Source organism: Rattus norvegicus, chromosome 5 (assembly GCF_021556685.1).
Source record: "Rattus norvegicus strain SHRSP/BbbUtx chromosome 5, alternate assembly SHRSP_T2T, whole genome shotgun sequence".
NCBI lineage: Eukaryota > Metazoa > Chordata > Mammalia > Rodentia > Muridae > Rattus > Rattus norvegicus.
Window position 1 is genome coordinate 75442560 of NC_141538.1, and position 25475 is coordinate 75468034.

Consider the following 25475-nt stretch of genomic DNA (forward strand, 5'->3'; position numbering starts at 1 on the left):
ATTTTTTGTTTTGTCTCTCCAAATTCTGTCACATCCAGTTTTAGAGCAAATGAACATACGGTTCACAGTGGGTAAGTGAATTCTGTGAGGTCCTGTAGCTGTCACATGATTGATAGGAGAGTCGGCCTAATTCTTCTATCTTCTTACCACCCACCCAAACAAGAATATGGTACATGTTCAATTATGGAATGTTACACTTAATGTCAATGCTCCAGGTTTTCAAAAAATTAAAAATAGGAATACTTCAAACTATTTAAAAAAAATTTTTTTTTGCACATTATTTTATGTAGTCCAGGCTGCCCTAAACTTATAGCTGAGGATGGGCTTAAACTCCTGATTATCCAGCTTTTAGCTCCCATGTGTTAGAGCTATGAGGCCCATGTCACTGTGTTTGGTTAAACTCATCTCATGGGGCTAGCATTGCTGTGTAACAAATACCAAAGATATTTCAAAACAGAAAATTATAGACCGATATCTTTAATGAACATTTGCAAAAATCAGGGGGCTGGAGAGATGGCTTGGTGGCTAAGAATGCTTGCTAGCTAAGAATGCTTGCTATGCAAACAAGAAAGCCAGCATTTGGATCCCAGTGCCAACATGGCAGGCATGCTACTGGGGATGAGGAGCAGAGACAGGTAGGTCCCTGGAACTTGCTGACTACCAGCCTCCATGAACGTGGGTGTGTGTGGGATCCTCAACAAAGTATTAGTGAACCATGTGGCCATGGTAACTGGTGATCCCAGTATCCTGAAGGCAAAGCAGGAAGATGATTGTCCTGGCTCAAAAAGCCAAACTCAAATAAATAGCAAACCAAATTCAACAGGATTTTCAAAGGACCATACATTACGACTGAATGGAATTTATCCGAGGATACAGTGATGGTTTTACATATGAAAAATAGACTCTGTGGTACACTGTGATGGTTAATTATCAATTTGACTGGGTTTAGAGTCACCATAGAGTTGAAATTTGGGGGCAGAATATTGGGGCCTGATGGAAACAGGACATTTAAAAAGGCAAATATGTCTGGAAGGCCGTGGTGAAAGGAGGCCGTTTTTGCCAGCTATCAAATTTGAAGTCTTCAAAACCAAAGAGAGTGCACAGCTTTTCTTAAAAATGAAGATATGTATGCCCGAGATGAAACTGAATTTTACTAGGGCAAGAGATGTGCTTATGTGTATGAAGAAAACAAAACAAAAACAAACCAACCAAAGAGACCAACACAGAAACTCCTGGTGACAAATCAAACTAACCCAACTTAGACTAGACCAGACCAGACCAGACCAGACCAGACCAAACCAGACTAAACCAATTCAAGCCAAATCAAACCAAACCGCAGTGATCTGGGGCAAGGTAACCTGGGCCCATGGAAACAGCATGATGGTTTCACATTCAGAATTCAGAAGCAACCTTCCTGCAAATGCTATTAGACAAAAACCCACGTGATGCTGTACCTTTCTCAGGTTTAAAGTAATAAAAACACTAAATAAAAGTGGATTTGGTTTTCTTTTAAAGGAAACCTCGTTAGCTGCACCTGTGAAGTTTAACTGAGAAAGACAGAAACATTTTAATCGTGGGAGGCCTGGGTTTCTGGACTGAAGAGGAACGAGGAAGCAAGCTGAGCGTCAACACTCGCATGTTTCTTGACTGGGCATGCAACTCGATTAGGTAACTTCAGCCCCTGCAGTCCCACCCTTCCTGTGACTATAGACGGCATGTCCTGACTAAAATAAACCTTTCTCCCTTAAGTTGCGTCTTGTCAGGTATTTGGTCACACACTCATAAAACAAAGCTTAGAAGAATGTGATACCTTAACCCAAAGAGAAAACATCGAACGCCCCTGTAAGACAGGCACCATAAACACACGGAACAAAATACAGGCCAGATAGGACAAGCCCATGACATACTCAACGGGGAAAATGAAAGTATTTCCCTTTCTGACAGAAACAAGAGAAGAATGGAGATTCTAAGCAACACTGCTGGTGGTACTAATCAGAGCGATTAGGCAAGAAAAGGAAATTAAAAACACCCGCGCCTGAAAGGAAGATGTGAAATTATCCCTGCTTGCAGATAGTAGAATTTTCTATTTTGAGACAGCATCTTTCGAGGCCCAGCCTGGTTTCAAACTAGCTCTGTAGCCCCACCTCCTGAGTCCTGGGGTTACCCGTATGTGTCAGCATGCCAGTTCACATGGAGCTAAAGATTCACCACAGGATCGTTCCCTATTGAGTATGTCATGGGCTTGTCCTATCTGGCCTGTATTTTGTTCCGTGTGTTTATGGAGCCTGTCTTAAAGGGGCGTTCGATGTTGTCCAATCCGTTTTCTCTTTGGGTTAAGGCTATCACATACCTCTTACCAACTGACCTATAGCTTCAGCGTCAGATGATGTGACTTTAGGAATGGTAAACACTAGAGATGCTACCAAAAATTCCCTACTAAATCTGATAAGTGAATTTTCAGTAAACTTAAAAGAAGATAAACATACACAAATCAGTTGTTTTCCTAGATGGTGACAGCCAACTGTCTTAAAAAGAACCTAAAGAAACAATCAATATAAACACTTGAGAATTAACCATGAGGTGAGGTACTTATACAGTGAGAGGGGCGGAACGAAGAAGAAATTTAGGAGTACATACACACACACACACACACACACACACACACACACACACACACACACACTGGAAATGTATGTAATGCTCACTGATTGCAAGACTTTATTACTGTCAAAATACTCACATGAGCCTAAGTTTTCCAGCAATTCAGTGCTATCTCTACCAAACCAGGAAGCAACTTCTCACTATGTACCCTAGATAAAAGTCTGCTCATGGGGGCTGCAGACGTGGCTCAGTGATGGAGAGCATTGGCTGCTCTTTCAAAGGACCTAGGTTCTATTCTCAACATCCAGAGGGGGGCTCACAGCCGTTATAACTCTAGTTCTAAAGGATCTATGCGATCTTCTGGCATCTGCTGGCACCACACGGAGGTGGTGCACAAACATACTCCCAAGCAAAACACTCGTACACATAAAATAAAATAAATCTTAAAAAAAAAAACCTCTACTCCCACACAGCAGGAAGTGTACACAAGAATTTTCAAAAGTGCTGCTGTAACTTACCAAACAAAGCCAGAAACAAGCATAATATTTGTTAATAAGGAAATCGATGATTAAGGCCTATTTATTCAGTGGGACACTATTTCAAAGAGAATGGGAATGGATTCTGGTTGAGTGCGGTGGTTCAGTCTGTAACTCCAGCTGTTCGGGAGGCTGAGGTGGGAGGAACGTGAGCTCAGGAAGCCAAGGTCAGATGGATAACACAACGAGACTCCAGAAGTCAAAGTGAAAACTAAAAGCTAGGGATGTGTATCAATGATAGAACATCATTGACAGGGCCCTAATATGCAGAGGGCCCTGAGTTTGAGGATCGCCACCAATAGATAACTGAATAAAATTTACAGAGGAAGTCCTGCCATTTTCAACAATATGGAGGATTATGTGAAGCAAATAAATCCTGAATGATTCTGGTTCTATTAAATATCTAAGATAAGCTCATAAAAGCAGAGAGTGTGTGATGGTTGCCAGAGGCCCGGTGAGGCAAATGGGCAGTGGCTGTGCGTGTATGTGTGTGTGTGTGTGTGTGTGTGTGTGTGTGTGTGTGTGTGTTCAGTTACACGGCCTAAAGATTTGATATAATACAGGGACTATACTCGACAGTACAAAAATGTGCACTTTAAAGCTTACTAGGCAGATAGGCATGGTGCACACATCTTTAATTGTAGCACTTAGGAGGCAGAGGCAGACAGATCTCTGCAAGTTCAGGCTAGCCTGGTCTACATGATGAGTTCCAAGACAGCCAAGGGCTATGTAGAGACTTTGTTCACACACACACACACACACACACACACACACACACACTCACTCTCAGAAAGAGTGGGGGGTAGGGAGGGCTGGACAGAGGGAGAGAGAAAGAAAGAAAGGGGGAAAAACCACTTAATTTTCTACTACTTGGTAGTTTCTAGTTTGAGGAGTAGAGCCAAATTGCCTTCCGCCCAAGGATGACAAGCCTTCTCTTTTTTAGTTTGGCTTCTAAGTGCGGCCATCACCTGATAGTAACTTATTTTTGCTTCCTGTGAGTCAGAGAGGAAAAAGCCCTGTCTCCAAGCCACCAGGACAACTTTCAGACAAATGGCCCATAATGAGTAGTTTTGGTAAAGTAACAGCTGCTGCTTACCTTGTTATAATATGTGAAAGCTCTCTAATTTGTTCAGTGCTCCATATTAATAAAGCACATGTCCTGTCATTTCTAAAGAGTCATGAAGAATGCTTGCTCACAAGGGCAGCGAACCACCCCACACTAGGGCTTGGGAGAGCATCATGGAGATGAAGCAGAAAGGAAGTGATGACTCTGGGTTGTGAACATCGGCATTGTGTCCAAAACTTCATGTTCTGGCTGGGGTTCATCCAGAGAATGACTAAGTGGATAAGATACTCATGGAAATACTTTGTTGACTACTAAGGACAGGGGAAATAGTGGGCATTTTTATGACATTCTTTGTGCCTTTTTGTTTCTTTGCTAATGAAGGATGCTAGAGAGAGAGAGAGAGAGAGAGAGAGAGAGAGAGAGAGAGAGAGAACCATTCAGAAAACAAGCACTACCAAACAAACAAACAAACAAACAAACAAGAAAAAACTCATAACAGATTTCCACGCTGACACCTTTCGGTTCATGCTGACTTTTGAATTAGATGTCCCAGAACAGGATCGAAAGAGAGCGTGTCCAGGAAGAGCCATCGCCCTCTCTCTAGGCAAAGTGCCAACCTTTAGCAAGAGCTCCCAAGTGGCAGGTCCCAGGAGGTATTATCCTTTGATAAGGCCAAGGCCTGGGAAAGGGTGGGAAGGGAATCCCTCGCCCCCAACCACCAGATCTTCACACTGCTCTGTCCCAGCAGGAATTACTAACTCATCCTGAAAGAGGTGGCTGCTGTACTGGGTCCAGGGAAGTTACAGGATAAAGACCTCAAGGAACTGAAAGTCTGTGTGCACTAACACTTTCTAATACTATCACTTGAGAAAGGATGTGAGATGTGTGTGGGAGAGGTGTTAAGGAGAGATGAGAACACATGGCCCCAGTAGTCAAAGCTTCCTACATAGGCTGAGCTGTGGTTTAGTGGATAACGACGCTTTCTTCTCGCTTAAGCATCTGAGAACACAGTGGCACAGGTCAGAGAATTACACACACACACACACACACACACACACACACACACACACACACACACAAATAAATGGGGAAAAATGAAGTTGTACTCTGACCTCAATACATGAGCCCCACCCCCCGCAAACCCAGTTTGCTACAGAGCAAGCTGCCTGAGCCGACACGACTGCCACAGGCAGAGGTCTATAGACCGCTGAGCATCTGCTATGTGTTGTAAAAAAAAAAAAAAAAAAAAAGGCCCTGGATCTGCTGGCTGACTGTGTGAGGGGCAAAGTCTGTCCTTGCACCTGTCGTGTGTGTGTGTGTGTGTGTGTGTGTGTGTGTGTGTGTGTGTGTGTGTGTTCATTCTAGGTAGTAATGTTGCTCTTGGGCCCTGCCAGCTAACATCACAGCTAGGGGCTTTGCATTTCTTACTTTTGACACAGATAAGATCATTCCTATTTTGTAATGAAGACATGAGGTTCAGAGAGAAGACAGTTGGGTTCACAGGCACAGGTGACAGTATCCCACCTGGGCAGACGGGATTCCTTCTCCGTGGGAAGGTAAATGAGAGGGTGTTGTAGCTCTGCTGTCTAAGACCTAACTTAGCATGCACCAGATCCTGGCTTTAATCCTTGGTACTAAAACGATGGAAAAACAAACCCGGAACCCTGTCCTCATCTGCAACCCACCCACTCCTACTCTGAAATGTCCCTGCGACTTCCCAGTATGCATCTATCAAGAAGAGGCCTGGGAATCCAGTTTCAGGAGCCCCAAACCACATCTGAGTGAGAGTCAAAATGAGAGAGTCCAGGGCCTGGGTCTCCGGCTCTCCCGCCCGCGGCCGCGTTGCTACGGAAGGAACGGCGGGGGGCGCTGCAGACCGCGCCGCACCCGCCTCCAGCTCTAGCCCTTAGGCCTCGGGGCACCGGGGCTGCCTGAGAGTCGGACACTGGGCGATCGGCTCTTCCGCCAGCCACACCCTGCGATCTTCCTTTTCACTTCTACTTGGAGAGGAATAGGGCGGGACGGAGTTTTGCCGGGCGTGGCAGGAGACCTGGAATACGTCGGTGCGTCCGTCAGAGCGAGAACTGGCCCCAGCGCGGACTCCAGGTAGAGCCCTATGCACACGGGAACGCGCGTGCGCTACTTTCCAGCCCAGTCCAGCCCAGCTGCATCTGAGCAGCACCGCATCCCACCCCACAAGGAACCCTATTTCTGACTTTGAATCCCAAAGCAGATACGTTGGTTCTGGGCCTGCATTGCAGCTGGCAGAAACCCAGGCTACAGACACCCCAGTCCCCGGAGCGGGAACCCAGATCATCTCTGCTGATTGCCCAAATACTAACTGATCCTAATTGCCTCAGTAGAAGCATGTTGATCATCTAGGTGCTGGACAAAGAAGAGGATGTTTTTGAGATTTGCAATCGGAAGGCACTGGCTTAACACTTTCAGAGTTAGCTTGTAATACATCAGAATGCCTGTTGAATTTCCATATTCACTTTTTCATAGCTCTCCAATTCTTAAGGACTCTGTAGAAATTCAGGTGTGTGCGTGCGTGCGTGCGTGCATGCGTGTGTGTAATGTGTGTGCGTACGTGCGTGCGTGTGTGTGTGCGCGCGCGCGCGTGTGTGCGCCTGTGAGATGTGCATGCCGCAGATAGCTATGGAAGAACTGCCCAGAACATGTTGACATTCATTAAAATATAAGTTAACATCCTCCCACGTTTTAAAATTACACTATTAGGAACAACACATCATGGCAAAAATTACTCGCCCAACATCTGTTCCTTCCGATGGAAGGTTTCTTTCCTGCCAAGAATTTTATGAATTTTATATAGGAGCTTGGTCCTGTTTGGCGAAGGTAGAGAAGGCCTGCCAAAGCGGCCTGGAAGAACTAAGGGATGATTCGCTTGGGACTTTAAAAGGCTCTTGACGCTGGGAAAGTCGCCCTTCTGAAGAACACAGAAAAACAAAATCCCAAACAAATGGCACGTGACCATAAACAGCAGAGCAAGGTCAAGGCCCAGAGTCTGGCTGACCTGCGCCATTCTGTTCTAGCTTTGTTCAGAGAGGGTCTAATCCTTTGTGGAGAGAAGGAGGGTATTATTGGGTTGAAACCCAAACAACTCCTATCAGGGGACACTGAGAGTTCCTTTCATTTCACACAGACCAGATAGGACTAATCTTTCATCACCCAAACTTCTCTCAATCTCTTCATCTCCAGTCAATTGTCTTCTCAATTGGAGTCTGCTGACTGGAGCGTTTATCTTCTGAAACCCATCATCAGGGGTGCTTGGAAAAGTCATCAGAGGGAATAGGTCACTGAGTGAGTTAGCCCTTGAAACATTAATGATTACCTCTGGACTCAATGCGGGTTTATTTATCTAAGCAGGTTTCCAATAGGCTTCTCCTTAGCCCATTGAAAGAACTATCTACTGCAGAGCAGACCTGACGTGAGCAAGGGAAGGCTGCCCTCCCCATCTCAGGCCACTGCAGAATCTTCACACTAAGCAGAATGGGCTGTGTTGTCATTCTGGGATTTCAGATAAAATATGTCAGGTGTTGTCGCCACCGTGTTGTGTTATGGAAGAGAAACAGAAGAAACAATCCCGATGTGTTTTAAATGAGCATCAAGAGGAAAACCAAGCAGGCTAAAGAGCTAAAGACCAAACAGCAATGCTCTTTTGGTAAATCTGGAAAGGGTAACTCCTAGACAACATTCCTTCTAGAATTTTCTTAGTGTAAGCAATCACCTCAGCTATGGAGTTTTGAACATTCTCCATACATATGCAGAGAGACGACAGAGACAGACAGACAGACAGACAGACAGACAGACAGACAGACAGAGAAACTGAGAGACAGAGAGTTGGTGATCCATGTCTGTAATCTCAGCTTCCAGGAGACAGAAGCAGGGATCACAAGTTCAAGGGCAGCTTGAGCTACACAGGGAGACAGGGAGACAGGGAGCTCCAGACCAGCCTGAGTATTGTATGTAAAGAAAGAGCCCAACTCAATGGGCTTGTCATGCAAGCCCGAAAACGCAAGTTTAGTTCCTAGAACCCATGGTAAAAAGAAAGATCCAACTGGAGCGCATGCACGCACGCATGTACACACACACACACACACACACACACGAGAGATGTTGAAACCGCAGCTTCATCGCTCATTTGCTTTTCTTCTGTTTTGGTTATCCAGGCTCATCTGGGTTCTCCTGTCCCCTGTCCTCAGAAGGAGAAGATCTGTAACCTCACAGGGTTATCATGGGGACTGAATGAGAAAAAAACGCATAAAATGTTGAGTGTAGGCATGCTAGGAAGTAAACCTTGACACATGCTGGTCCACCTTCACTGCCGATCACTTCAATGGTGTGTAGCGGCTGGTTCTGAGGTTACATTGGGACTTTCGTAGCCCATACCCTGTTGTTGGACAGAAAGAGGATATAAACCCATGAGATGAGGGAGAAAGGCAAACAGTAGTTCAGCCCAACAAACAAGACTCAGCGCAGCTGAACAGAAGCTCAGTGGAGCTAATAACCCACATCAACCAGGTTCTAGAGGAGGCTATTACCCTTCTAGGTTCCCGATGATGAATACTCCTGCTTTCAAAGACCTGTCCATTGGCCCAAACCCCCGCACCCAGTCTCTGTTAGGACACCACTGTTAGGACTACTTGCTTTAGACACTTACCCTAAGACCTTTTATTGCAAGCTGAATCCAAGGGTTGGGAGTCTGAGCCTAAAATGGAGTTCTACAGGAATGTAACATTGAAGGGAATAAGAGGGCCCTGCTTCTCCGTTTGTGAGAAGGAGACTTTAAGCAAGCCAGTCTTTGGATTGCCTCCTAGCCAGTCATTCACAGGCTCCCAGACTTGGATCCTGTGTTCAGCGATGCCTTCCAGGCCGCTGAGATCCGAAATGGCTTCTGAGTCATTGGTTCATGCCTGGCGGCACATGCCCAGTGCTATTTTCAGTTGAGATCCTGGTTAGGGGAATAGGGATTATCTTTAGATATTGGGAGCATTAGAAGAATGTTGGCAAAGGGTTTTGGAAGATGGGCAAGAAATAGGAGCGTTTCCCATGGCCATGGCTGAGAAGTGGGCCCAGCATGTAGTTCAGAGTGGCCAGCCTTCCCGAAGCATTGTGCATTGAAGAGGCTTTGAGAAGTGCTCTCTCTCTCTCTCTCTCTCTCTCTCTCTCTCTCTCTCTCTCACACACACACACACACACACACACACACACACAGGAGTCTAGCCATGTGGCAGAGGTCAGCATCTAACCATTCCTCCTTCCACCTCCAGAGTGCTAGGTTTAATAATGCATTTTCCAGCATACCCAGCCTCCTAAGACACTTCCTTAAACTCATCTAGAATGGGCCCAACTATGAATAGAGATGGTGGTCCTTGTTCTCAGCAACCCAAGACGTGCATAAAATGTTTTGAAGTCATGTGGGAATTATCCTGGAAGAAAAGGTTTGACTTATTTGTGTGCTTTAGTCAGGGCTGTGGGTTGCTACAATGTAGAAGGTGGTCATTCTTTCCAAGGTCATTGTTCAAGTTGGAAACTAGAGGAATGTGGGGTATTTGTAATAGAACGACAGGTAAGATCACTTGTCTCTATTAGAGAAAGGGATGGTTAGGCCAGCCCTGCCCATGTATTTTTGCATGCAGAAAACATCACTCTGTTTAGATTCAAAATGGCAGGGGGTGAGGAGCTTCAGTTTATCTGAGAAAGAGTATTATTTCTAGTAAGAGAGTGGACTTCCAAGGCAGACAGACATAGATTCTTTTTGTACCTGTGCAGCCTTAGGTAAGTCACACTCCTGTAACCTTCTGCCTTTAATCTAAAGCTGTGGTTCTCAACTTTTCTAATGCAACTATGGTCCTTCAGTACAATTTCTCATGTTGTGGTGACCTAAATAAAATTATTATGACTACATAAAACTACTATCATTGTTATTTCCTAATGGTAATTATGCTGTTATATATATATGGGGATGGTCATTTTGGGGGTTGCGACGCACGGGTTGAGAACTTCTGACTTACAGGGCTATAATGAAGTGGGCTGATGGCATGCCTCTGCAACTTCAGAACTTGGTGGGGGTTTAGGGCATTCAGGAGTTTAAGACCAACCTCCACACACAGAGTTCGAAGCTAGCCAGGGCTACATGAGGCTTTGTCTTAAAATAGCAAAAAAACAAAAATAAAATCAGTGTAGCAAAATCTTCCTTTTGCAAAGTTCTGAGCATACCAGTGATACTTAATGACTGTAAATCCTGCCCTTTCCTCTCCGCCCACCTCTCCCCTACTCAGCCAGCATCTCCAAGTCCACATTCCCCAGTGCATTCCTGCTGCCACCGAGGAAACTCTTCCAAGCTGGGGTTAGAGACAAAGCACTAAAGGACAGGGAAGCAGAGTTCAAAAGAAAATAGACAAACAAATAAATCATTCCTTCTAAACCCACAACCCGTAACGTGGTTCCTCCTTGAGACAGGTTTCTATTCCAGGTTGTAGGTTGCCACACCTGAGAGCAGCGTCAAAGCAAATGTTCGGTAAACACTGTTTGCCAAAGGGTAGACTGTTGCTCTCCGGGTTGCGATGAGAGTATTGTTATGGCAACTCTAAAATCAGTTTTCTCAAACCTGTGTAGAGAAGAAGACCTGAGCAGAGGTGTCCAAATACATCCTGAAGCAGTGAAAGGCTCTCCTCCTTCAGTTTACAGACTGCACCTCTGAAGAGTTCTGTTAACGGTGTGCCCCGTGTTCTAATTCAGAGAACTGGTGACACCTGTACACCTATCACTATGAATTCTTTGTCACTTTCTATTTGATCCGTAGCTTGGTATTTTTGAAGCCCAGGTAGATTCACCCTAAAACCAACCTACAAGAGGTCTGGAATCACTGTAAACAGTTTTACCAAGTTTTACAGACAAGTGCTGCCGACTAGCTGACTAGGTTGAGAGGCTGAGAATAAAAGAGAGCCAAACCTGGAAGAGGCCTCGTGTTTCCATATGCAAATCGAGACCTGAACATTAAACAGTAGGGATCATCTAATCCTTTGACAAAGGCACAAATTGCAAATCAGACTTCTAAGCCATAATGGCTTTGCCTAACAAAGTTCTTAATGCAAAGAATCCCCCAGGCGAAGCCTGCTCTGTCTCTTCAGACTTTGGCACCAGCCTCTTCTTATGAAGTCAGTAAACTTCTTTGTGCTTAAAAGAAAATAATTTTCTTCTGATGGCTAAGATACAAGGTCCCTTGTACCATAGAAATTCAAGGTATTTCGTGGGTTAACCTCCCCCTCCTCGAAAAGGGTTCTATTTTGCTTGAATCATAAAGCCCGAGAGAAGTTTAAACTATTTTGTTGAATAACACCTAAATCTTTGTGCTCAACCTGAGTAGCACATGTTTTAACATGCACCCGAATAACAGGTTGAATGTATATAAAATAATAAGCAATCAAAAAAAAAAAACCTGTACAAGGCACATGGCATGTGGGGTGCAGTGGCTGAGTCGAAGAAAAATTTAATCCCAAGGAAAGTTAAAAATAAAACCAACCACCAACCAATCGCCAACCAGCCAACCAACCAATCACCAACCAATCAACCACCAACCAACCAAAGAGTTGACGAAGCCTGGAATGCTGATATTCTTTACTGAGACAAAGTGTCATGTATCCCAGACTGACTCTAAACTCAGTAGATACTGACAGGATGATCTCATAACTAGGGAGGCAGAGGCAGGAGGATTGGTAGTTCTAGATCAGGCCCATCTTCATATACAGGGAATTTGGAATGAATGTGGACTACACAAGACCTTGTCTCAAAACAACAACAAAACAACAACAAAACAACAACAACAACAACAAAACAACAACAACAAACAAAAACCCTTCAAACTAGTGGCAGCAAGATGGGCCAGCAAGTAAAAGCTCTTGAAGCCAAGCCTACAACTTGAATCTGAGCCCTAGGAAGGAACAACTGGCTCTCAGATGTTGTCCCTCTGACCCTTACACATGTCAATTTATCTAGGCATATTATAAAGTCAGGAAATGCCTAGAAACCCTAAGGAGGGCAACAGAGAGATGAAAAGTTGGTCCCTCTCCTTTTGTTTCATTCACCCACTCAGAAGCCCAAAGGTGTCCCATTCCATTATTGCTGAATGGCCTCGGCATTCCCTTTCCATACATTTTCCGGTGAAAGGAAGGAAGCCCAGCAGGCCATATGAGGAAAGAGGTAAAACAACTCCTTTTTCCTAAGCTTTGCTTCATAGCAAACCTGCTCCTGGTCGTCTGACCACCTGCCCCATAGCCTCTGCTTCCTCCAACACATCCCGGAAATATGTCAGACTCCATAGTCAACACACGCTCACTCAGCAGAGTCCACCGAGTTTGGGGGCTAAATGTTCATTAATCATTGATCTCATTTTGATGAGGATGATGATGAGGGAGCTCCAGCAGCAAACAAGAAGCGCTCCCTAAGGATTCCAGCCGCCCCTGTCTGCCAGGGGGAAGCCATGCCATCAAACCTTGCAGTATAGAAGACTCAGTGTTGAGAGAGGAGCACAAAGGAGCCTTTTCAAGAACTCAGCTTTGAAGCCTAGTGCGGTGGCACATACTTGTAATCCCATCACTTGAGAGGTTGACTCAAGAGGACTGCTGTGAGTTTGGGGCCAGCCTGAGCTACAGAGCAAGACCCTTTCTCATAAAAACTGAGGAAAAAGGAGAAAGAGAAAGGAAGGGTGGAAAGAAAGAGAGAGGAGAGAGGAGAGGAGAGGAGAGGAGAGGAGAGGAGAGGAGAGAGAGAGAGAGAGAGAGAGAGAGAGAGAGAGAGAGAGAGAGAGAGAGAGAGGAAACTGGAACCTCCCCAGTTTACTGAAGAGAAGAGCATACTGGGAGACAGAAAGTCTCCGGCTTTCGGTTCTGAGCAGCATTACTGGAAGAACCTGGGTGTTAGCAAATCCTCCTGAACTGGATGAATCTGTTTTGCCTGCCGTCCTACCTGTCCAGCAGACAGAAGACAAAAGTATTAGAAATGCTTCGAGCGTGGCCGGGCGTGGTGGCTCCTGCCTGTAATCTCAGAATTTAGGAGTTGGAGGTAGGAAGGCGGGAGTTAAGGCTACCCTGTGCAGTATGAAATGCCAGCTAAAAGAACCCACCCCCCCCAAAAAAAAAAAAGAAAAAAAGAAGAAAAAGCACTCAATGTATAGCAGAAGAATGAGAAGTGAAAACAAAACTGGTAACTTTATAAAAAGCAAATCTTGGTATCTTCATCATGTAATGGGGCTGGGAGGGTGCAATGCCTCTGTCGTCAAGTAAAGCTTAAAGAGTTGCGCAGAACTAAGGGACCCAGATCAGAATGCCCTGTGTCTGCCCCTGTGGAGAGAGTTCCTTTAGATTGTGCTTCTTTTGTGACTTACACTGCCTCACTTTACGTCTCAGGCTTTCAGCAAACCGTCCAAGCTTCCTTCCATGTCTCCTTCACGGCAGTTACCTACCTTAAAGGCTGCAGAGTGAGTTTGCAGATGGAGTACCTGAGTGGATTGGGTTGGTGCCATGGCGATTTGGCCGTGTTAGCAAACCATTTGATCCCCCTGTCAGTGCAGATGCTATAAGAACTGCCTAGGGAATTCGCTCAGTTGGGAAAGTGCCCGCCCAGCAGTACTAAACCCTGGCTTTGATCCCCAGCACTGTGTGAACTGGGTATCATGACATACACTGTAATGCCAGCACTCAGGATGTGGAGGCAGAAAGATCAGAAGTTCAAGCCCCAGCTGGGAGGTTTGAGACCCTGTCTCAGACATACTAAATAAAAACAGTAAGGGATAGGGACTTCTGGCATCAGAAATAGTGACCTGGAAATATCTATTTGTCGTGGTTGATTTAACTAGATAATTGTCCAACCTCTAGCAGGAGTTCTCTATCTGTCTGTACACCATGAGTCTTTGATCTATATTTTCCTAATCCATGCTTAAATGGCAGTGTGTTACATAAAACAGGAGAACAAACCTAAAAACATTGCAGATGGCCCTAACATTCTGGGGCCGTTGTTTTATAACCATTGCGTTGTCTCCACGAAGCCCGTGGCTCCGTCAGGTGACTGTGGAGGAGGTGGTGGGTGCGGATTGTCTCCTTTTGCTCTTCTTAGGTCTCTATTTCCCTTCTTTTCCTTTAAGAACAATTGAGAGATCTTTGGGCGGACCTGTTTGCAACAGGTTGACTCACTGAGGTGTGAGAGAACCGAAGTAATTCAAGTGAGACTCTGTCAAGAGCATGGTCGAAACAATTAAAAAGAAGGGCTCTGAGTATATAATGTTACAGCAATATGACACCTCTGGTGCATCTCCTTCCCCAGCCAATTTAATTGGCTACCCGAGGCTTCACAGCAGCCTGGGAACTTGTGTTTTAGCACACGTTTTTGAAGTCGTTTTCCCTCTGTTTTGGCTGTGATCTGGCCATTGACGCACTGCACAATTTAAAGCGATTGGAGAATTAACCGTTTTTCAGGACATGGTGAGAAATTTCTTTTAAGATTTTCTTTGTGTTTAAGACAAAGCCTTCCAAAAGCTTAATCATTTCCAGCCCTTTTTAGTTTCATTTAATGCAAAATTTAAAAAAAGATTAATTTTACACAGTGTTCAGAGTTTGATAGGCCCCCTTTCCCCCTGAATTTCACAGTTGGCACATTCCACAGCCTTCCTTATGAAGACAGCAGATCACGTTGGTTTTATAGGAAATATCTTTGAATGACTGTACAAGTGAACAATGGAAGACAGTTTCATGAATGACCTTTAGGAGGCAGACATGGCTTCGGTTTAGCACAATAAAAACTCGACAGTGTACAATAGCCTGTAGAAGGTGCTATGAAAATACAAAGAGCTAAAATAAATATAAAAAGCGTAATACATAATAAAATAATAAAATGATAAAAGCAATAAATATATAGAAGTGTTTTTGTAGGACTGGGTGTTACCTTTGTCTACATGAGAGAGGGAAAGAGAGGGAGAGAGAGGGGAGAAAGGGGTGTGTATGGAGACAATCGGGTCTGTAGAGTGCGAAATACAACATCAGAGGCCAGAGCTTTAATGGGGCAGGTGGCTGCCACTCATTGCTAAATCCAGAGACTCCCTGTATTGTCAAAGCCCAACAGGTATAAGTTCTTATGCTAACATTTTCCCTATGGAACGGCGTCTACACATTGCAGTGCCTGCTTTCCCTTATAAAGACTCGTGTAGCAGGGCATAGTGGCACATACTCATAATCCCAGCACTCTGGAGGTGGAGGCTAGAGAATCAGGAGTTCAAAGCCAGCCTCTGCTACATAGCTCTGTCTCTCACTTTCTTTGTTTCTTTGTGAGTGTGTGTGTCGTGTCTGTGTGTGTATGTGTATTTATGCATCTATGCATCTATGTATATATATATATAATGTGTGTATGTGTATTTATGCATCTATTTATATATATATTATATAGAAATTGGGGGAGATAACTACATAGTGAGTTTGAGCTCCAACTGGGCTACATATTAAGAGTGCCCCCCCCACCAATCCCCAAAGTCTGAGAATGCAGCTCAAATAGTAGAGTGCTTATCCAGAATGTATGAAGCCCTATGTGTCCAGCATGGTACAAACCAGGGGTGGTGGCATACACTTGTAAACCTAGCCCTTGAGAGGTGAAGGCAGGAAGATTAGAAGTTCAAGGCTAAACAGTGATTTCCAGGCCAGACGATAACACATGAGACACTGTCTCAACACAAAACCAGGAACAAACCAAACCAAAACAAAATTCAAACAAACAAAAACAAAACAAAACAAAAAAACCAAAAACTAGAATCGCAAATCTCTTCCAGTAGAAAGTGTATTTTGACAGAATAAAAAGTCAGCCTACATGTCTGTTGACAGGCAGGAAACACCACATTTAATCCCCTTGTGTAAGCATGCCAGTTAAAATCTAGGACATATAAAATTAAGTGTCATAAGGAAAATATAATAAGCAGGCACGTCAATTATTAGGTACTCTCTTGTACGTGAGTGGTTCTGTACCTCTACAATGACCGTGTGCCTGGCAGCCCAGAGCTACTAGGTGTGAGAGGAAATGGTTCAGGGCTGTGTTGAGTAATGTTTTGTCCTGTTAGAGAACTCTTCTTCCTCATTCACTCACGATATAGGACTCACTTCGGCAGATTAGAAAAAGCGAATGTGTGCTGATGTTTCCTTATGACCTCAGACATCTTTGAGTCCAAAATGTCTTGATAGTTTATGCCTAAGACGGTAACATTCATTCAGGGAAATGTTTCCTCCTTTCCCCTCTACCTTTTCGTTTGCTTGAGCCTCACACATCCCAGGCTGGCCTTGAACTGTACATATGGACAAATGAGGATGACCTTGGATTTGACCCTCCTGCCTCTGCCTTGCAAGTATTGGGATTAAGGTAAGTACCACCAGGCCTCGCTTTGTGTAGCACTGGGGATCAAACCCAGGCAGGGCCTCCTGCCTGCCAGGCAAGCTCTCTGCCCTCTGAGCTACCTTCTAGGTGGAGTAAACTATAAGACAGGTGGGTTATAAAAGCAACCAGCCACTATTTATTACAAAGGAAAAGACATCAAGCACACAGCAGTTATATTTTATATAGCTTTAGTTCTTTAAAAAAAATAAAACCCAAGTGTCTTTTACTTATAGTCTTCGAAAAGCAGTTTCCCTGTACTTATTCTTAACTTGAATGTTTGCAAGTTGGCGGGGAGGGGTAGTAATCGGTTCTCAAATCTGTTTAGACTGAAATTTTAAGCCAAGAAAACTACTGCTCACTTTTTCGTGTTTCTTTCCAATCTTTTTATTTCCTATTGTTCTTTCTGCGCAAAACATACCCAAGCCATAGGTGATTGTGAGCATCTCTACCAGCACTGGGGAGGCTGAGGCAAGAGGGTCCCTGTGTTAAAGGACAATTGAATTACAACAAGCTCCAGGAATCCTTTGAGCTACAATATGAAAATCCATTTAGACAAAAACCCAGTAAACAAAAAGCAAGGAAGGACAAAACAAATCAGGAAACAAAACAGAGCCAGGTTTGATAGAGTATGCCCATCATCCAAGAAGTTGGGAGAGGCAGGATGACCAGTTCAAGGCTGCCCTCAGCAACAGAGCAAGGTCTGAGCCAGCCTGGGTTACAGGAGACAAACACAAACTCATGCACAAGTCCATGCACAAACAATCGGAGTCTCGATGTTCATTGTGTTATATCCTGTCTTTCCCACTTAACATACCATGAGCATTTTTCCATGTCATTAACTTTGCTTTGAATATGTTCTTGACCACATAAAATCCTGTCCTCCTGATGCACCTGCTTCTTTTTAAGCAAAGACACATGCTGTGGTTTCAATCGCACTGGCCTTTTAAAAGTCAAAGAAAATACTTTGCACTGATCTCCCATGAGCTCCTTGTGAATCTAAGTTTTTAAAAGTCCATTTATAAAGCATATTATGGGTGTAAATACAACTCCGGGCACTAGATACAATGGATGGTTAATAAGCACTCAAAAGAATAAGCCAGTCAGCTTCTGCTCCCTTGATCTTCTGAGTCACCCATAACACCATTAAAATGTCTACAAGTATCATAGGTACTTTTCCATTTTGTGACAGCTAAAAATAGTTTGACTTCGACCTCCTGAGATAGTAATTAGTGCAGTTTTAAGCTTAAATAAGCTCAGAAGTAGAAATGCTTACAAATTTACAAGGGCACCACTTAAAAGTTTTAATTTATGAGTTACACGATCCAGTGTGGGCAGAGGTGGCTACCTCCAGGGTTTTGCTCAGGCACACCCCACCACTGAGCTACACGGTCCTATCCCCCAGGGTTTGAGTAATTTTTAAATTGCTTCCATGTCTTCAGAGAGATTGAGGAAGCTTTCAAATACTCTGTAGACAGTATGCTTTGGATCTCTTTAGAGATAATATATGCAGCATAAATGGAGCCTTTAATCCTCAGGAGGGCACTGTGGAACTACATTCCCATTCCGTTCTTAGGGCTGTTTGCCTGGGGAAGGTTCTTTTGTAACTCAGATTCTGTGGAGGACTACCAGGCCGGGCCTCCAGAGAAAAATGATTCCTAATTTCACTAACTCTAAAGACAAAGTGTAATTTGTCATATGTGTGTGTGTGTATACGTGTACGAAACTAGAGTGTCCTGGTTTACTGTTGAGTGCCCCTCTAAAACTGAGCAGATCGAAGAATACCTGAGCCACGTGTACCTGGAAAGGTTCGGTTGGGTAAGGAGATGCACTTTTGTATTTGTACCAAGCAAACGTGAACCAGATGTTCTACAATACCCCATCCGCACAGCTCTCAACTCCAACACTGCTCAATGTAAAACCAAATAACCTAAAAAAAGCACGTCGCCTATGTCCTCTTGTCAAGGTAAGGTTGGCTTTACAGTGTGACTCTCATCAGCCCTCCCTCCACCACACCATGTTAAGGAGTAAGCCCTTTTCCAACCCAATCAAAACAAAACAAAACAAAACAAAGAGATTTCCATTCAGATAAAATATTATAGGTTTATTTAAAACTTATTTCTCACCTTGAGTATGCAAAATACAAACTCCACAAAATGTTCATTTTTTTTTTACTTTGTAGTTTACAAATATACAAAATAGAAGTTTGCTTAAATTTATATTACATATTTATTAAGGCAAGGAACTATATAGAAAAACACATTTGTTCTGCTTAAAGGCATACTTGGGAATAAACCATTGTACAAATTATTGCACATCTGAAACCACAGTGCATAACAGACTGTCTGCATAAAAAATGTTACAGAAATAAACCAGGCTTATTTACCTGACTTAGGTCATAAATGTAGATCGGAAGACAAAAATAGATTTTCCTTGTCAAAGTATGCAGCAGTTGGAGAACTTTGGCTCCCCCGTTTGGTACCTTTAGAACCACGACTCACCAAGCACCATCGTTTAGGCTATTAGAACACGTTCTGTACCTGAATTGCTTCCTCTTCCTCTGACGTCATAATGGCTTTTTAGAAGGCAAAGAGCATACAAGGTGGTCTTTCCATGTATATTGCATCATTGAAGCACAATTCAAGGGAACTCTGGTCTTCCCTCCCCCCAGGTCACTGATTTAATGTATACCCTGATATCCACAAACTTCCAGTCACCCCTTGGCATTTTGTAAGTCCAGTCTTGTTCAAGTCGGATTTGGTATTGGAATGATAGAAGATCCAGTCTCAGACCCCATCTGTTCTGTGATTTTTTTTCTTTTGTTTTTTTTTTTGTTTGTTTGTTTTTTAGTATTTTTTTCTTTTCTTTTCTTTTGTCCCTTGGACTCTTCCTTTCTCCTGATTATCCATTCACAAGCTGACTTGCTGGGAACTTGACCATGATTGTAGCGCTTGCCAGCTGGGCTCCTCCCCTCGTGGGAAGACAGTGTGAAAGGTTAAAAAAAAATACTGAACTCTCTCCTGGCAGTGTGGGTCATGTCCACGATGTGGAATTTAAAAGTGCCTCTTCATGTGTAAGGCAAGGTGGTCCGACCTGGAAAAGGCCCTGTCGCACTTCTGGCACTGAAAGGGCCGGTGCCCGGTGTGTTTGCGGTAGTGCCTGGTCAGTTCATCTGAGCGGGCGAATTTCCACCCACAGCCGTCCCAGTCACAGTGGTAAGGTTTCTCGCCTGTAAAGGGAAAGGGAGAACGAGCTGCTGAAGCCATTGCTAGGATGAAGAATCGGCCCCTTTGAAAAAAAAACGAGAGGCCAGAGAGCAAATTCCGGTGCGTGCCCCACCCTCGCTCTTTCAAAAAAGTGAAAAAAAAAAAACAATAACAAAATATCCAGGAATGTCTTTATGACAACTGAAGGGCTATACTGAATTTCAAATGAGTAGGAATGACATGTGTTGTGAGTTTAAACTCGGGGAGAAACAGTAGTTAGCAACCAAAAAAAAAAAAAAAATGCAGATACCCTCCTCGATCTGTCCACCCCCACAGAACGGAGTTTTCATTTTTTTGAGCCTAACCAGTGCTGGAATTGGATTGGACTAGGAGTTATCTCTGTATCGGAACCCAGAGTCTCCCAGGCCATCACACTGGGTCCACAATGTGCCATGGCTGATTTCTTCAGCAATGCTCTTCTAGCTGTTGTAATAAACAGGATCTAGAAGGCTTTACCCAGTTAATGACTACCTTTAAATTTTTTGTTATTTTGAGCCTGGGGTTCTTGACCAGGCTGGTCTTAAATCAACAGGATTCTTTCAACTCCCTCTCTTTGGTATTTGCAACTCCAAAATTGAGTGTCACCGTACCCAGCTCGCAGGGACAGTTTTAAAACCAGAATCCTCGGCAACGGGAACCATTAAATTCTTGGACCGTAAATCGAATCTAATTATTCTAAAGACCAGAGGAGAGTTAAGGGTAGGTAGATCTAAGAGGAGGAGGGGACAATTATGAAAATAATCTAGAAAATTTAAAACTTTTCTTTTAAAGATACCGCATTTTTGCATTGCAAAGTCTAACTTCTTCATTACCGGGCTAGGAGATACAGGCACACCCAGGAAATTCCCCGTCCTTTAAAGGCCCAGTGAGAAACTGCACATTCAGGCAGCAGATAGCATCCACCAAGCAAAAGGCTTCTGGGCAAAACCATAGGCGCCTGTTTGCTGCCCTCCTCTGTGATCCAGGAGATGGAAAAGAGATACACCCCAGCACAGCACCCGAGAAAGCCCTAAGGAGTCTACAGGCAGCCTACAGAGCAGACAGGCACCAACAGCCCTCCTCCACAGCGCTGCTCCCCTTACCTGTGTGAGTTCGCAGGTGTGCCTTGAGATGAGAACTCTTCGTATAGGTTTTGCCACAGCCTGCATAGTCACAAGTGTGGGTGGCTGTTCTTTTCCGGGGCCAAGACCTTCTTCCCCTCTTTGGCTTGGGCTCCTCTGGCAGGCAGGATCCCGGTGGCATGAGCTCTAAGGGGTAAAGAAAGTGAGGTCAACTTCCTTCTCCACAGCCTCGAGAACCCCCAGAAGCAAAGCTCCCCCCAGCCTCAGCGCTACCAATCCCTTCCTCTACTGACCTTGATAATGGAGAGAGGGGACTTGCGACTGCATCTGGTCTGGCAGGAAAGGAGGGTAGCTGGGCCCCGGATGGGGATGGAATCCTGGGGGAAGAGGCAGGCCAGGGTGACAGTCCCTGCTGTTCAGCAGTTCCTCGGGACTCAGTGTAGGGGTAGTCCTGGTGGGGAGCTGCCGCCCCAGGGGGAAGTCGTGTGTGTTGGGCCTGTGGCCGTTGCTGAGCTGGGGTCCAGCGCTCAAGTGGGCCTCTAGGGACCGGCTGACCGTGCAGGACGGGACGGCCTCTTGCTTAATCTTGGGGCACATACGCGGCGGGCCACCGCTGTAGGGCGCCACTACCACAGGGTGGCTGCCGTCTGGGCTTCCTTTGCTAACACTGATGACCGAAGGGCTGGTGTACTCGCTGCCAGGGGTGCTCAGAGACGCCTTCAGCACAAACTTGCCCATCAGCCCGCCACCTGGCGGCTGAGGCTGCTGTGGCGGAATGTATACTGGGTCCAACTCCGGCCGCAGGAGCTCAGCCACGAAGCCGCCCGAGGGGCTCACGTCATTGATGTCCGCCAGGTTGAAGGGGGCCGTGGGAGGTGGCGCAGATTCTCGGCTGTAGAGGAGCCCTCCACCTGTGTTGCCCGCAGCCACGCCCGGGTCACCCCCGGCCCGGATCGGATAGCTGAAGCTGCAGGTGGAGGGCGCGCTGGCAGGGCCGCTGCTAGCTGGGGAAGACGAGGATGAAGCTGACGCCGAGGTGGTCACGGTGGCGGCCACCGATTCCTGGTGGGATAGCGAGTTGGAAAGGATAAAGTCTAGGTCCAGGAGATCGTTGAACTCCTCGGTCTCCCTCCGGGGTAGGGCCGGGTTGTTACTGCTGCAAGCTGCACCAGCTCCACCACTTTCCAGGTCTGTGGCCACCGTCGCCGCCAGGTCGTAGGGGCGGCCGGGAAGTGGGGGAAGTCGCTTCATGTGAGAGAGTTCCTCTCGCCAACGCTGCAAGAACAGGGAGGGAGAGAGAAACTGTTAAGTTGTAGCCCCCTTTTACCACCCCCAATATTGACTTGCTGGGTGAAGCACACCAACAGCTCTGCCATAGGAACTGGACTGGACAGGAAGGCAGCCTCGGGGACTCCAGGGGCCAGCACTGCAATCTCAGCTAACACCAAGGTAAGAGGTGGCGCGTCCGTTCTACTGCAAGCTAGTGCTGTTGCACCGCCAGCCCAGTTCTCTTCCCCGCCAGCTCCGCGGGACGCTCCAGCCGCCCACGGAATTGGGACACTGGGACACTGTGGCTTTCTCCCCATGCACCATAGCCACCCCGTCGCCTACGCGCTAAGATCACTCCGGTCCAAAGGGTCTCGAGACTTGGCTACCTACAATACAGTGGCCTGAGTGCGCCCACCCCACAGTCCGGACGCCCGCAGACCTGTGAGAAACCGCTGTGCGCCCCTGGCGGTACCGCAGTGCTGGGACCACACGCACTTAAGGCCGACTCAAGGGCCGAGGAGCCACCTTGGGAAGGCTGGAGAGTCCCAATGGAGGGCAATCCTTGTCCTATCGAGGGGCTCTTGGTGAACCCCAGATTCCGCCCATCCACCCCACCCCATCTGCAGAAATCTAAAGGGCGCTAGCGCGACACTCACGTTAGTCGGGGCACCTGCTGGACGCAGTGTCTTCTCCCTTCCCGCCGGGCCGGACGCGAACGTGGAGAAGGACGGGAGCAGAGCGTCGCTGACAGCCATGTCAGACTCGCCAGGTGGCTGCCTGCGGGCCGGGCGGGGCGCACAGAGACCAGGAGTCAGGGGACACCCTGGCCACTGCTCCGAAGTTTCCCACCAGTCCTCACCCATTTCTGTTCCCCAAGCCCAGCATCTCACCTACCTCATTAATGTGGGGGCCCAGAAGGTCCTCCGGAGTCCGAAGAAGAGAGAGGGGTACCCAAACCCCGAAGTCAACGAAGATTAAAAACTTTAGAAACAAAACCCCCAAACCAAAACCCCCAAATTGCCCGAGATCCTTCTTCTTTGGATTCAATATAAACCGGAGATGTCTTTTAAAAAGTTCCTTTGTATACAAAAATTCTTAGAAAAGTTGTAAACTCTTATAAAAATAGACAATCAGCAAGGCAGATAAGTAGGTCCGATGGCCAGGCTGCACGCTCTTGGACTCAGCAGTGTCCCCCACCGTTGTCGCGGCCACTGTGGCTGTCGGCGGCGCGGGGGCTGTGGTCCGGGCGGTGGGCGGGCGGCGCCGCCAGGTGAGAATGGCCGCGGTGGCGCGGAACTGCGAGCTGGGCGGTGGCGCGGGGTGCGGAGTCCTGGGGACTGCGCCGGGTGCGCGCGGCCATGGGCGCGGGTCACGGGCGGGTGGCTGGGTGGGGGGCTGGAGGGGCGGGGAGGGGCACTCGGCGGCTCCGGGTGCCGCCGCCGCCCGCCACCGCCTCTGCTCCCCGCGCGCCCGGAGCCGCGCTCGCTCTTTCGGCCGGGGAACTGCCGGCGGCCGCCGCGCGCTTCTTACTTATAACTTCTCGCTCGTTCGCTCCCCGCCTCCTCCCTGTGGCGCGCGGGGCTCCGCCGCCAGGCCCCGCCCCCTGCCTTTCTTCTCCCCGCCTTCCCGCAGCCCCCCCGCGCGTTGCCATGGCAGCTAAATAAACAAACTCGGCGCACGTGGGGGCGGGGGCGAGGGAGGGGCACGGGCGGGGCGGGGCCGGGCCGTGACGCCAGCCCGGCAGCTGGCGGGCTGGAGCCGTGCTGACGCCGGCGGCGGTGGCGGCGACGGCGGCTTCGGCGCTGGGAGACCGGCGTGGCTTCTGTGGCCGCGCTGTTCGGGGTTCTCTGCGCGGCCACGGTCGGTTCCCTGGGCTTGAAAGTCCTGCCATGGGAACCCTGGCGAGGACAGGAGGCTGGGGGGAGAGGCGGCTTGCCCCTACCCCTGCTCGCGTACGCGCTTGTCCAGTCGTCTGCGCACTCAGGAGCGCGATTATCCGCGTGACTCATCCAGCCCGCCCTCGCATACGCACGCAGAGGCCTGGCCGTGTCGGCGCAGGGCCTGGCCTGGCGCGGGTGCCGGTGGGGCCTCCTGTAGGGTTGGGGGAGGCGGGTGATGGGGACGGGTAAGAATCTCAGAAGCTGGGAGAATGGATTCCGCGCCTGCTGTGGTGGAAAACGGCCGGGATTGGGCACGTAGTCATTGTTTTGATAATGAAAGGAACAAGGAAGGGAGTGAAAACGTCCCAGATTTACATGGGGGTGGTGGTGGTGGGAGCGCGGAGAGAAACCGAGGTGCAGAGATACCTTTCACCGGGGATCTCAAAGCTCTTTACGAGCCACGCACTCGCACTCTCCAGTTTGAAGATGAGAAGTGAGTCATAAAGAGGTGAAGCGGCGAGGTAAAGGTCATAGGACTACTCGCTCCCCCCAACTTGGGTTCTGAGCTAGCCAACCCACTCAAAGGGACTTCACTGGGAGGCGATCCTGTGCTGGGAAGATGAGCGCTGCAGTGGGACCCTAGTTCTCAGGCCTTTGCCCACCGGGAGGGGAAAAGGCAGTCATTATTGCAGTCTCCTTTCCCTGTTCCCCACTACCCTCTTAGTATGAGGTCAGTAATTTTCCAGCCGGGAAAAGTTTTCGCCCTCATCTCTACAAAGTACTTAAAACAAAAACCGTGAGTGTGGTGTTCAGTATAACTCGCTAAACTAGGTTTACTTTTTTTAAGACTAGATGTTTACTTTGGATTGGGGAGCAAAGTTGGGCTCCGCCGCCCTCACGATTGAACCCCCTGGCTGAGGGTGGGGGACTGGTTGATGCTCCAGCCCAGGCAGCGTGTACGTGTGCACTCGTTCCTCTCCTGGCGTCGGTGCCACGTCCTCTGTCGTTTCACCTGTTTGAGTCCCGGAATCCTGAGACCTATATTAGTTTTCTTCGGAATATTTGTCATCCTGAATTTTCCACTTCTCGCCGACCACAGAAGCGTTCTTGGAATGCATTTCGTCCCAATGAAATGGGGCTAGCCAGTCTGTCAAAGGCAGGTCTAGAGCTGGGCGCCTTTTTTCATCTTTAACCTTGGGTTTGGCAGAGGACTAGGCAGGCTTTCGGAATAAGGGGTGGGGGAGAGCACGACTTCACCTGGAAGTGGAGCTGCTCCTCCTCGTGACCTCGAGGGGGTTCAACCCCATTTCCTTGGAACTAGGACAGTTTAACTCTAAAATTATTACTCATTCAAACAAAGGAACAACTAA

At 47.1% G+C, this 25475-nt stretch overlaps 1 protein-coding gene across 1 annotated transcript; it reads right to left on the reverse strand.

The window, feature by feature from the left end:
* Nucleotides 1-18839: 18839 nt before the first annotated feature.
* On the reverse strand, nt 18840-23200 carry Klf4 (KLF transcription factor 4). Its single transcript, NM_053713.1, is given in 5 exon segments — nt 18840-19858; nt 20978-21142; nt 21250-22231; nt 22882-23002; nt 23120-23200. Coding segments are annotated over 5 exon segments (1449 nt in total). The 5' UTR covers nt 23125-23200; the 3' UTR covers nt 18840-19682.
* Nucleotides 23201-25475: the final 2275 nt, after the last annotated feature.